The 13,976-nt window shown below is 41.3% G+C and overlaps 1 protein-coding gene across 2 annotated transcripts in view; it reads left to right on the top strand.

The window, feature by feature from the left end:
- RPS6KA2 (ribosomal protein S6 kinase A2) overlaps positions 1–13,976 on the top strand; it is a 337,677-nt gene that overhangs the window by 229,038 nt on the left and 94,663 nt on the right. For both annotated transcript variants that reach the window (XM_075924624.1, XM_006134512.4), the window contains 3 exons: positions 8,165–8,245; positions 9,196–9,275; positions 12,800–12,906. In XM_075924624.1, coding sequence (XP_075780739.1) covers positions 8,165–8,245; positions 9,196–9,275; positions 12,800–12,906 — 268 coding nt within the window. The remainder of the gene's footprint in view (positions 1–8,164; positions 8,246–9,195; positions 9,276–12,799; positions 12,907–13,976) is intronic.

Here is a 13,976-nt window from a genome sequence, read left to right as displayed (position 1 = left end):
TCTTAAAGTACAGCCTGAGCCGTTACTGATTTTTTTTCCTGTATGCCCTTTAAGAATGTCTCATGATTTACTCTATCTGATTGTTGCTGCACAGCCAAAGCTCTAAGCTTATGTACCTACACTCACTTTTTATTTCTTTTCTCTCATCTCTAAAGGTCTCACATTTAGGGGGTGAGAAGTCTTTCTCCCAGAAAAGTAGATAGTCCTCTATAGGAGAGGAGAAAACAAAAACAGAAATGTTCAGTGGCATTCTGTACAAGCCTTTGCCATTATTGTTCATTATTCAGGTGATGGTAGTATAGTTGCATACTATAACAGATCCCTATGATAAGGTATAACATGAAAATAAAACAGCTCTGGTTGTAACTTGGATTAGCAGCTCAAATTCAAGTCTGATGGACAACTTAAGATGCAATGCCAAAAAAAAATTAAAATATCAGAATTGCCTCATCTTGGTTAGTATTTTTAAACTAAATGAGTCACTTGGGTTTACTAACCCAAACTAAAGATTAAGAATACTTTTTTTTTCCCCAATGAGAATCTTTAGTGCGATTCTCTGTCAGAGAATGGAGCAAAAGTAATGCATATTTTCTTTCAAAGCACATCCAGATCCCAATCTCAGTTAGGAAGCCTATATTGCTTTGTATTTTGTAGAATCAGCTGCTGTGTATCCAGTTAATGTTCTATGACACGCATGCATATTTGAGATTAGAATCTAGTTCTTTAAAATGTTTACTTCATATGTAATAGATGGCACTCGTAGAATGAGGTTTACATACGTCGACAAAACTGCTGAGTTTTGTTGACGTTATGTCGACAGAACTTAGCAGCAGTGTAGACGCAGGTATAGTTTTGTCAACAAAAGTCCACTTTTGTCGACAAAACCCTGTAGTCTGGACACACCCTTTGTGCTGAAATTTCTGCTGCTTAGCACTTACACAAAATGTATAGGCTTGAACATTCTCCCTCAGGTGTCCCAACCGTATTGTCCTCACATGGATTTTAAGTGGTGAGGAGACTTTGCATTTGTCAAATCCTCAGGTTAGCCATGTGTTGTTCAGATATCCTTAACCAAGGAATACCGAGATGCCCATAACAAGGCAAGTTCTTTACTCTCTCAACATACATCTTTACTTGAGGCGTTGAAGGAGATGAGTAAACAGAAAATTCTGGCAGTCATGAGAAAACTCATGTTAAATGGTCATGTGTCACACTGACCCCAGGTGCACATTGGGATGCTTTCTGTCTACCAGATGGATTTCATCCTTCCTGGGAGGCCAGGGCCTATTTCTTTCCCTCAAAGAGTCCAGTGTTCCATACTAGCCTTTGCAGTGTAGATTGCTGCAAAGAAACATGCAAATCCTCCAGTTTTCTTCTGGTGCATGTCTCCTCTCTGGCTGGCACTTCTCAAATTGAGGACAGCAGTGGTCCGCTACTGGCTGCCTATGGTGCTAATGAGTTTGTGGGCCCCTTGCCACCCTGTACTCTGTTTTAAGCTGGCAGAAGCGAGCAAAGTAAAAATTAGCCCTGTAACTTAGCTACCAAACCAAGACTGTTCAAATGTGATTCTTCTCCCATCACAAGGACTACTGAACCAGTAAGCTTGATGTTTGTAGCTTCATCCTTTTTGTCTTGAGTAACACAAACAGAAAAAAGGACATTGTTGTTTGGAACATAGGAATAAATAAAAAACAGGGGGTTTGTTCTTGTGATTGTATAAATCAAAAATAGATTAGCTGGTTTTTGTTCATACCTTTCAAATAAACTCACCTTCAGGCTAGGGCCAATTATGGGGAAAGGGTCAGCCTAATAGAAGCTAGTTTGAGAAAAGTCTGAGCAACTGAGGAGGAGTTAAATGTTATTTGAAATGCTTCATCACGTAGAATATCAGAGTTATGAATTGACCAGTCAACCACAAACTGCATTTGGACCAAAGTATGCAATCATACAGCATAATATCGAATTAAATATAAACTATTTTATAAAAAAGGGAAAATAGCATTCTTTTCTGCTGCACCATATTTTTTCAAAGTTGTATTAGATCAACATTCGGTTGTTTTTATTTTGAAAAAGCAACCATAATATTTTGTTCAGAGTTATGGACAACATCCGTTCCTGAAATGTTCATTAAGCTGAGTTTTTGCTGTAATCATAGCCCCCACTGTGAGCAGAGTCTAGAGTATCCGTGACCTTTCCTTTCATCCTCCTCCCCTCACTGACACTTTTTCTCTGTGGTGCTATCTATCAAAGAAACAATGACAAGTTACAGTGTGGAACAGATACTATTCCATTATATTATAACCTTCTCTTTATATTAATTTGTTTTTCTTCTAAATTAATACATTTTTTATAGAGCTACTAAATTGTTCTACATTTGTTTTGCTCATGTATTAGCTAACAAAAATAATTAAAGCTTTCCAGCACCAACTTCATCAGCAAAATTCAAAACTGTACTGCCAAAAAAAGTGAATGACCTTTCCACTGACCTAAAGAACAAACATCAGCTCCTCCAAATTAGAGAGATGGAGACAAAAAATGCAATACTTTTCTAGGCTGATAAACCATCTTTGCTGCTTGTGTTATGTTGTAAGAGAAATTTTCCTTAAATAAACCTGAAAATTACCTTGTCATGGGGACAAGACAGCCATAGTTTTGAGGGCAACACTTGTCCAGATGAATCTAAGAATACAGAGAGGAAATCTTTGCCCAACTGAAGTCAATGGCAAAACCCCCATTGATGTCAGTGGAGCCAGGATAGTGAGTATTTAGGAAAGTTTCTTCATCTTTGTACTAAATTACCTACCACTTTTAATCAGCATTTTAATGGAGAAACTACCCCATCACCTCTATAACATCTAATCCCCAATTTGCTTAATTAAAGGTTTCCATTGAGTTAGCCCAATTTCCTGCTGAATTGGTAGACTTTCTATGGCTTCTGCATCAAGCAATGCCCTTCTGCTTTGACAGTATCTACAATTAGCAATGTGACTTTGCTAGCTGTGGCATGCATATAGCCAAAAGCACATCTGCTGAAAATGAATATTTTTTCCTTATTTAACTATTGATAAGATTTGATGTCAGCAAATTAGCGAGAAGGGGATGTGGAAATTTGGTTCAATTTGCTTAGGATGAAAAATACAATGGACTGTCTATGGAGATGGAACTTTGTTTTACCAGTGCAATACACTTTGTATTAATATTTTATCTCCTTTACTTTAGTCCCTTTTGTTTAGGAAAGCTATACCAGCCCTATAGCCAAAAATCCCCTTTTAAAAAAAAGTTTCTCCTACCATCCCGACATGGACACATTCAAATGTGGATCACTTTTAGTGGCATATACTTTCTCCATTGCTGCAGGATATGACAGTATAGTCACTTCTACTCCCTTGCGGAATGTGAAACAGAAGTAATGTATAGATAATGTATTTACCCTAGACTTTACATGTGAGTTAGTGGCATGGTCAGGATTAGCATTCAGGGTGTTCTGAAGCCCAGCCTTACGTTTATTCTTCTAGGCCAGCAGTTCCCACACTTTCTTGGTTTATATACCACCACATTAAATACTTGTTATGAAGTGAATAGATGGAACACCAGAATTACCTACTGTTGTTTGAGGATCCTGCTCTAGGTTATATATAGATGGAGAGATCCATCTCTGTTGTGTAGCTTGACGTTGAAAGGCAAAATGCCCATTTTGGCTTAAATCCAATACTGAATATACAGGACAAAAGCTTTCCTATTGCTAAGAGTTCAACAAATGGGTACCGTTTTCAGTGAACAAAAAGTTTATGCAGATAAGTAAACATCTTCTGTTAGTATGTGTATCTCCTGCCAAAACACTATACACTCCCACTTCCTGTGCATGCTGCTTCTGCAGGTGGTGCAAATTCAAAAAGGAGCTGTTAGGTGCTATAGATGGGGTTTGGACATCTTAACAATCCCCTGCCAATACCAAGAGAGGGGTAGGAACTAGTGCAGCCTAGACAGCATAACCCCTGAAAGTTCTGGAGTTAGTACTTATTCTGTAGCAGACTGTTGCATATGGCCAAGTGAGGGGGACACATTGAAGTGAACTACAGAACTTCCAGTATGACAGAGTAAAATGGTCCTTGTGAATAGGTCCTCGTAGACAACTGACCAAATTTAGGATGATGCCAGTTGTCTCCCATGCCAGCTGATCCAGCAAAGGAAAGTACAAAGTTACACAGCCCCGTGTAATGACTTAGACAACAGGAGGTATTCGCATAGTTTCAGAAACACACATTTGTGCTTTTTGGTTCACTGGGCCAGACATCTCAATCCCTCACATCCAATCCCATATTCAGACCCCACTCCTCTCTTCCTTTAGAATCTGGTGACCAAACCCAGAGCAACCAGGACCCAGCAATCTGGAATGACTGAGCCAGAGTTGATTCAGATTACAGACAATCGCTAAATGTTACTCATTTATGCTGGTTTTCTGTGTGCCAGGATGCAAGCACTAGACATTTGGGGCAGTCCTGGGCACTAGCACAAATCTTTTGAATGCAGCAGGCAGAGCGTTTTCATACATAAGGGTTCCCCTTGGGGAAGACTTGCTTAGAGGAGTCAAACTGAGCCAAAGCCTGAAGGCTTTTCCCCATGAACACCTGCTTCACCTACATCAAAAATGTAGACAGCAGCAGGAAGAGCTTGAACATATAGCACATGCCAGGATGAGAGAGAGACAACCTGACCTTCCTCCACATCCAGAAAGCCTGTGTTGAGTGGGAACTGAGGGCGAGGGTGTGTCTCTTGAGTTTTGCTGCCAATAGCATTGTATGGCATTGAAATACTACGGTGATAGGGCCTTACAAACACTCGAGAGAACAGCAAGCCATCAGCTGTCCCCACCTTGAGGAATGTTAATCTATTGAAGGAAACACATTTAAAAGCAGTCACAGCCCAGGGACACTAAAGCAATAGGAAAGTGATAGGGGAGGAGAACAACAGAGAGAGATCTGCGGGGTCATAGAACATGAGAAGACATCTGAGCCGTGAGCTAAACAACAAATGCTGTGATGTCAAAAGTGAGCCCACATAATTGCTGTCCCACAGGCACTCATGCCAGTAAATAGGTAGTGCAAAGGGACGGAGAGAGCATGTCACCCACTTATAGGTCTGATTAGCCACAGAAATACCTGTGTGCCACAACAGCCTTTTTAGTTGCCCTGGGTAGGGAATGAGAGATTAGAAGGATATGTAAAAAGGGGTCATCAAGCCAAGGCATCTGCAAGATCACATGTGTATACTACAGTGTGTGTCTCCATGCGGGGACACAGATGGCATAGCAACAGGACAGGCTGATGAAGTCCCAAAATGTGTCACCACCACTTTGGTGAATTATGTGAAATGATCTGAGCCACATAGGCCCAAGGGAACTGTTGAATGTGCACAGAGACAACCCCACAGCATACAGCCCTGTTACTTCCAGTGTGACCACCCACATCTCAGAATCTCTTTTCAAAACAGACATGTTCTTATGAAGGATAAGGAGGATTACAGATCTATAGAAATAGGGTATGTCTATACTACCCCGCTAGTTCGAACTAGCGGGGTAATGTAGGCATACCGCAATTGCAAATGAAGCCCGGGATTTGAATTTCCCGGGCTTCATTTGCATAAGCGGGGCGCCGCCATTTTTAAATCCCCGCTCGTTCGAACCCCGTGCCGCGTGGCTACACGCGGCACGAACTAGGTAGTTCGAACTAGGCTTCCTAGTTCGAACTACCATTACTCCTCATTCCACGAGGAGTAACGGTAGTTCGAACTAGGAAGCCTAGTTCGAACTACCTAGTTCGTGCCGCGTGTAGCCACGCGGCACGGGGTTCGAACGAGCGGGGATTTAAAAATGGCGGCGCCCCGCTTATGCAAATGAAGCCCGGGAAATTCAAATCCCGGGCTTCATTTGCAATTGCAGTATGCCTACATTACCCCGCTAGTTCGAACTAGCGGGGTAGTGTAGACATACCCATACTGAGTAGTGAGGCCTGTGGCGAAAAGGTAGAAGTCTGCGATACTGAAACCCCTTATGCAGGTGGTTCCCCCACATATACAACCATTTCAATCACCTCTTCATAGCAAACAGTCTCCCTCCCCACCCCTGCCTGTGCAGTCTTCCTGTTAGCCACATAATATCCTAATCCACATCATAAACTATCCTGATACAGCACCTGCCCTCAGTGCTCTCACCAGCACAACAGGCTCATGTAAAAACACAACACCCTAACAGCGTGTCAAGAGAAATACCCAGCGGGGTGGGGGAGGCCTGCCATTGCTCATGGCTATAGCCACACAGATGAGATGCCAGCATACATCACACCTATCCCCTCTGCTGCTACACTCAACTGTCCTTGGTCAAACTAATACCCAAAGTAACTTAAAGCCAAATTTTTTTATAATGCGATTTAAATAAACATCAGTGCATCACTACTGACTCCTGTCAAGGGCCAGCCAGGATAAAGGGTATGGTTGGTTTGGTGGGAATAGCTGGGCTGTCCTTCTCCGTCTATGCTGACTTTGCAGCTGACATACTCTTACCAAGTGGTGGGTAACAAATCACTCCTGCTTCTGCCCACTCCCTCTGTCCTCTCCCTTGGGGATTTTGTGGCTTGGAGCGGATGCATGGCTTACGTGAATGTTTTTGTGGGTTGCCTACATTTTGCACAGCTAGACTTCTGGAAACACTCACAGTAGTTTACCCATTTGATTTGAAATAGTAAATAACCTAGGTAGGGAGAGAGCAGCCATTTCTACCCCAAGAATTCCTAGGCTGGGTACAGAATTGGCTACTTGCGATGTATGGCATGTGCCACATTTTAGAAGTATGCCCCTGCCTGGATTTCCCACTGTATGACTATGATGCACCATCTTTGCACATGATCTGATATCTGGACCTGGGTGTGGTTGGATTTTATTACAAATGGCTTGAATTGAGGAAGCAGTGTGAATAGCTAATGAGGATTACAAAACCATGCTTAAACAGAACATTAAAATAGCTAGAGCCCCACATTTTCCCAGCATTGAAAGGTTTTCATATGTGAAATTTTGGTTTGGACCAGTGTCTTTAAGCCAACCATTTTAAAAGCACAGTTGTAGAGAAGAACGTGCCATTGCACTGTAATATATTCATTACTTGGGTGCTGGAGGCATTCAGCTTTTGACCTTCCATTTATCAATACACCCAACTCATGTACATGTGACAATAGAACCACATTGAAGTCTCATGCATTATTGACTAAAATAAACTGGCAACACAGTGGGAGGGTTGGTGGGTGGGTGCTGGAGCTGAATAAATAATGTGGTACAAGGAGAAGGAACAGGAAATCTAAACAGATGTATTAGAAAAATCAGTAAAACTGTGACCAAGAAGAAAATACATCTTTAGGATTGAGAGATTCATCTGAAAAGTGGAACCCAGCATGGTGTCTTGAAATTCTATTAAACACAGTTACTATGTAATCTTCCATTTCAGTCTTGATTAGCCTGAACCCTATACACGTCAGTAATTATTTTTTCTCTTATTCTTCATTCATATGATCCATAAAAAAATCATTATTCTTGCTTCTGCCTTGCACTAATTGTCTCTGCATATGAAAATAATACTTGCCTCTTTTGCCTCAGCCACAGACTTTTCCTTTTTACTAATTGTATCAGATTGGGAGCTTAAAATACCACATTCAGGTGTTCAATGAGTCATTCTTATTGCTAATATCAGCACAGCACAAATATGCTTAAATGCACACAGGGTTAACTATCATAGTCTCTTGGTTAACTTGCCATGATCAGTTGCAGTTATGTTTATTTTTTAATTTATGTTTTATTTTACATTAAAATTATTTGTGTAAGCCTTAATCACCTATAGTTTATTTTGAAGTAGTGCCTCACAGCCCAGCCAAGATTAGTACTTGCTATTGTACAATTGCAAAGGAACAGTCCCTGCCCCAACCACTTACTATCTACAGAGACAAGACCGATGGATAGGGACAGGGAGAGAGGGAAGGTGAAGTGACTTGCCCAAGTTACATAGGTGGCCAGTGAAAGTGTCAGAACTAGAATCCAAGTCTCTTGAGTCCCGATTCTGTGTTTTCTCTCGTGTATCTTGCTTCCTCTTAATCGACTGTTCTCATTGTTTCTGACTTTACAGTTCGGGATCGGGTGCGATCGAAAATGGAGAGAGATATTTTGGCAGAAGTGAATCATCCTTTCATAGTCAAGCTTCATTATGGTAACTAAAATTAAATGGAATTTGCATTATTTTCATGTTTGTTGTGGAAATTGCTATTGGATCTGTATCGTTGGTAAGAATAGCACCTTCCCAAATACTGTCCATTTCCCCTCGGTTTCTGGTGTGCATGAGACTTCATTTTCCTCACATCAGAGGAAAAGTTCATCATGTGGCAGGCTTAGCTACTCCTCTCTCAAAATAAATTTGATGCCAGGTATAATGTAGGGATGGTGTTACCAAAGGATGCTGGCGGTAGGCTAACAAATATGCTAGTCCTTCCACCACTATGCAGCAAACAGTTTGATTTTATTAGTCTCTTGTTTCAAAAAAACTACTATTAATGGATCACACTCCCTAAATGTCTGTAAACTAATGTAACGCTTTCAGTTACACAGAGCAGCTTCTCCCTAGATTTGTCATAGCCCATCAAGCTCCCAGAATTCCTGGAGAGTCGTATTGCCAGTGCTTAGGAGCTTCTGTGAGAATTTTGACCAGCTGTGGCTCTCTTCTTGCTCGGATTAGTTTTATTCTCTTCTCTTTTCCTCACCTGTGCAATGGAGGGCAGTTTTTGCTTCTTACATTGCATCTACACCATAATTAAAGGCCTGCAGTTGGCTTGGATCAGCTGGCTCGGACCCGCAAGTCTCAGGTCGTGGGGCTCTAAAATTGCTGGGTAGACATTTGGGCTCAGACTGCAGCCCTGGCTCTGGGACCAGTTGCTGAGGAATGTGTTTCTAATAAATCCCTATCTCCCAGCTAATGCAGGATTGTTCCTTTTAGTATGGGCTAGATGGCTTAGTTCAGCAGAGTTTAAATAATTCTATTCAAAAACTGAAGTGTTACTATGGTAGAAGAGTTAACAAAGGATGCAGAATTAATCAATAATATTCATTCTCTGCAGACTTTGCAATGATTAAAGTTTCCATCATCTCCATTCTTTTCTTATGCAGCATTTCAAACAGAAGGAAAGTTGTATCTAATACTAGATTTCCTACGGGGAGGAGACCTTTTTACTAGACTCTCCAAAGAGGTAAGCCCATTGATTTTTGTGTAGAACACACAGTAATGCCTTGGATCATTTTCAGAATTTGTGTCTCTGGGTGTATTTACATTCCATGAATCTCAATTTGAGCCGTAATTGGTTATAATTTCCCTAAATGTTTTTAATGCCTTTGTTGACATCATGGGATAAGTGCTAGCATCATGTTTAATAGAAAAAATTAATTACCATTTACTCCTAGTGGTCAGATCATTGATAGTTCCTTCTCATGGTAGAATTACCCCTAACTCACTGCTAAAAAGAACCACATGGTGAGTGTGATGTGGACAGAAAAGATATCCAGATTCCACATCCTATGAAGTCCATGTTCAAGTGGACATGTGTAACAGGGTTAGAGAGTTCACAGGAAGCTGAGGTTCAAGTGCCAAAAAATTGGAAAATCTGGAAGGGATATTTCACCAGATATTTTACATTTAGCAGAGGTCTCGTTCTGTACTCCTTCAAGTAAACTCCAAAATTCAGAGTAAATAGGCCAGCAGGGTGCCCCAGTATATTCCCTATTGTGGCTTCTGGTGAGTAAAATTCTTGTCTTGCTGTAACTGGGTTCAGCTATCCCTGATTAGCTCCCCGATGGAGTGTCTCTCTGAGGTGACTCAAGTAGCCATTCTTCTACACACAATTTTATCACCCAATTACAGAGAGAAACTGCTGTCAACTTGGACTTGAATAAAGATATTAACTGGTTAACACACTACAAAGACATTTTCCATACCTTTAACATTCATATTTTCACATAAAAATGTATGAGTGGGATACATCAGCCTACTTAACGAGTTTCATTAACATGGGTCCTACAATTGACAGGTAACTGCTTTTGCTGTTATATATATCTTGGATTCTGTTGTTTTCACTCCTACTCACCTGATGATGTGGGTTTTACCCACAAAAACTCATGATCCTGTATATTTATTAGTCTCTAAGGTGCTACAGGATTATTAGTTGTTTCTAAACCTTTAGGAATTCACACAAAAGTTGAAATCCTGGCCGAACTTACTCCTGGTTTAAGGGTTGTTTTGAAAGAAGGGTATTTTCTCAAAATAATCATGTCTAAGCAGTGTGTTTTATCTCGAAATAAGGTATTTTGAAAAAGCAGCCGGACGCAATTATGCAAATGAAGTGCAGGAAATTCAAATCCGTGCTTCATTTGGAATTTCATTTGTCTGCATTTGCATTCCTCTCTCAAAAGAGGAATGCGGCGTAGACATACCCTTAGAAGACACTGAGGTAATTTAAAGCTAAACAACAGCACAGGACACTGAGAACCAGGACTGGTGGCTGTAAACAAACCTTATGGGACATCAGGAAACTTGGCCACACCCACAATAAGTGGACAGTTGACTAACTAAAACCATGGCAGACCATGGATTTTGCTGGACCAGAATGTGCTGAACTAGAGAGAGTCAGTCTCTTCTTTGCCTCTGCCCTTCTGCCCCAAGAATTACATTACTCCAACCCTGGACAGAAGTGCTGTCTAATCCTTAAATTTCCAATGATTTTGAGGAAGAGTGACCCAGGTTTACCACTCTTTCCCTGTGTAATGTTTTTATTTTTGTTAAACATACATTATTCATAACACAGCACTTTTAGTCTGACTAGAATATTTCATACAGACCTTATCCCACACTGCTTCCCAGAATTAAATGTCCATAAATATACAGTTACATAATTAAAAAAAATAGCAGAGAGGAGAAAACTGACAGAGGATGAGAGAGTAATGAGGAAATAATGGTTTTCAGATTAAATTTGAAAAGAGGAGGAGGACACAGGACAGCTGCTGACGGGGGTAGGGGTTGCCCAGGAGAAGAGTCTTGCACCAATACCGGTGAGGCAGTGAAAACTACTGGGTACCACAAAGTCGAGGGTGTAAATACAGAGAGAGGAAAAGAGAGTGCATGTGAATAATGCAAGCCAAATTCTTAAAGCATTGCTCTCACCTGAAATCTGGCATTTTCAATTCACAAAGAGCAATGACAGCAAGTGGCTATTTGTTTTGAAAACATATTACATTATTTTAAATTCTACATGGGTTTTGGTTCTATCTACCATCGGTAGAGACAGTGGTGGAGAATGTTATTCCATTTACACCATTGGCTGAGCTCATAGGAGAGGATACATCTCTGAGAGTCTTTTTGCCTGGGACTTTTGCCAGTGGCATTACAAATCCCAAGGAGTTTAACCTGGGACACATGGGAGCAAGCTGGGTCTGGCTGCTGGGGAGAGGCAATAGCTAGTAGTGGAGGTGGGGATGGACACAGCTGTGAGAGACTCCAAGGCAGAGGGTACGAGCTGACCAAGTGGCAACCTGCAGAATGTGGATAGTACGGTCCCCTGCAGCAGCTGGTGGGAGTCCCAGTCAGCCAAGAGCTACCACCTTCCCTTGGAGCTAGCAGTTCTTCTCTCTTCTGTCTCAGCTGTATACCTGCTCCTCTCCCTGCTTCCCTGCCCCTGGAAGGGTCATCTCTGTCTCCCTTCCAATTCCTTCCTCATGGGTTCCCCTATATTCTTTTCTATTCCCCTGCCTTCCTGTAGCTGTGGTGAGAGCTATGTGGTCAGGGCTTGAGTCACCAGGACCAGGCAGAAGACAGCCCCTAGCTGGCTGCCAGGAATTGCTCTAGACTCTAGACGCATTAATCCCACCTCCCCACGTGATGTTTTAGAAGCACCCAGCTGGGTAATCTGCAGCTATAGCTCAGCTCTCTGAGTTCTGCTTCACAGCCAGTAGCTGCAGTTCCCATACCTTAGCAATCAGGCTCCAGGAGTTTGCCACTGTGCTCAAGCTAGACTAGTGGAGGAGCCATTTCTGGTCTGTAGCCATTCTGCCTGAGCCGGATATTGTTCTGTGTCTGATGCCATCAGGGTAATGTCTGATATCAAACTTATGTCTTGGCAGGTGAGTAAGAGAGAAGCTTGTCATAACTAAGACCCCAAACCCACTCAATTGAATTGAAAAACTCATGTTTGTTTCAATGGGTTTTTGGATCTGGCCCTAAGTCTATGCATGTTGCATATTTTGTTGACCTTTTGAAAATAAATTCCATATTTCCATTCATAAAACACTGACAGACAAAATAGGTCTAAATCTCAGCTCGTGGGAATTTGGGATTCATGTGCCAAGAATTTCATAAACAAGGATATATGTAGGTACTAAGGGCCTAGCTGGGCATTATTGACTTTGTCACTAACATCAATGACTAAGGCTCAGCCCTGATTTATATTCATATGTATTGTCGGCTGAAATGACCAAAACAAAAAGGAAAGCAGCACTATTTAAGGGAGGAGAAAACATAGCTGAATTAACAGAATTTTATCTTGTAACCAGGAGAACCTGATAAGGATAGTCAATGTGAATGCAGACAAGTACTGACACATTGAATCTGATATGATAGTCTTTCTTGAATTCCTGTGTCAGAGAATTCTCCCGTGCAGCTTGTTCAAAGGAAATCAACCGGTTATCTTACAGTAATTAGACTTGTTCTCCCTTTCTTTCTGTCTAGGTAATGTTTACGGAAGAGGATGTCAAGTTCTACTTAGCTGAGCTGGCCTTGGCTTTAGATCACCTCCATAGTCTTGGAATTATTTACAGGGATCTAAAACCAGAAAAGTAAGTTAATGAGAATAAATTAACTAAAAACATGTATATGACCCTTTCAAATCACTTCCTTGTTATATTAATAAGTCACAAAATGTCAAAGACCACCCTTCGGTATCTTTTTCTATACACTCAGATAAGCATTTGTTGATGATGAAGGCCCTGACTATTTGTAGATCCTTCATCATCATTGCTAGATTTTATCCTCAATACCACTGTGAGGTAGGTATTTACCCATTTTATAGATGGGGAGTTGAGGCACAGTGTCAGTCAAGTGACTAGCAAACCATTATTCAAGAAGAGGACTGCGATTGAGCCAAGAATTGCTTTCTAGTCTCTTGTCAACTCAGTGCCATATCTATTAGACCAGCCTTCCTACTCTACCATTTCAGCGTGAGACAACACATCAGTCAATCATCATACACAAAAATGGGTGCCCTGTTGCTTTGGACTAGATTAAATTATCTCAGTTTAAAAAAAAACTAGGTATGGAATGAATGCCCAGATCCTGATCTCATTTAAAATGAGGAAAATCTACATTAATGCCATTAATCTGGATTCATACCATTTTAATGCAGAGCAGATTTTGACCCTAAAGTTCTTCTCAATTTAAGAGCGTTTACTTCAATTTGTAATCACGCCAAGATGAATTGGCCTCAGTCCTTCTGTTTTATAAACTATTTGGTGAGGGCAGCTAAATTGCACCAAAAGTAAGTTTACAGTTTCTAAAATGCTCATGTTCCCTTTCTCTCCTTTTCCAAAATATTTGGTTTATTTCAGTAGTAAATATAAATGACACACATAGTGAGGTGCCTGGGAGCCAGTTGATCTTTCAGGTGGTTGCTCTGTTCCAGTTGAAATATGTTTAGCATGCTTTGTTTCATGCCAATTTCAGGCCTGCCAATGGGGAGAGGGGAGGAGCACCAGCCCTTTAAATCGACAGCAGAGCACTGCACGGCACGTTCCACGTGGCTCTGAGGTGCTGAGGGCTGGCTGTCCCTGGCCCTAACCCTTCTGCCTGAGGACCCTCCCCAGCACTCTCCGTGATCAATTTTAATAAACCATGCTTCAACCTATATAAG

Source organism: Pelodiscus sinensis, chromosome 3, assembly GCF_049634645.1.
Source record: "Pelodiscus sinensis isolate JC-2024 chromosome 3, ASM4963464v1, whole genome shotgun sequence".
Taxonomy (NCBI): Eukaryota; Metazoa; Chordata; order Testudines; family Trionychidae; genus Pelodiscus; species Pelodiscus sinensis.
This window is presented reverse-complemented; position numbering and strand designations above follow the sequence as displayed.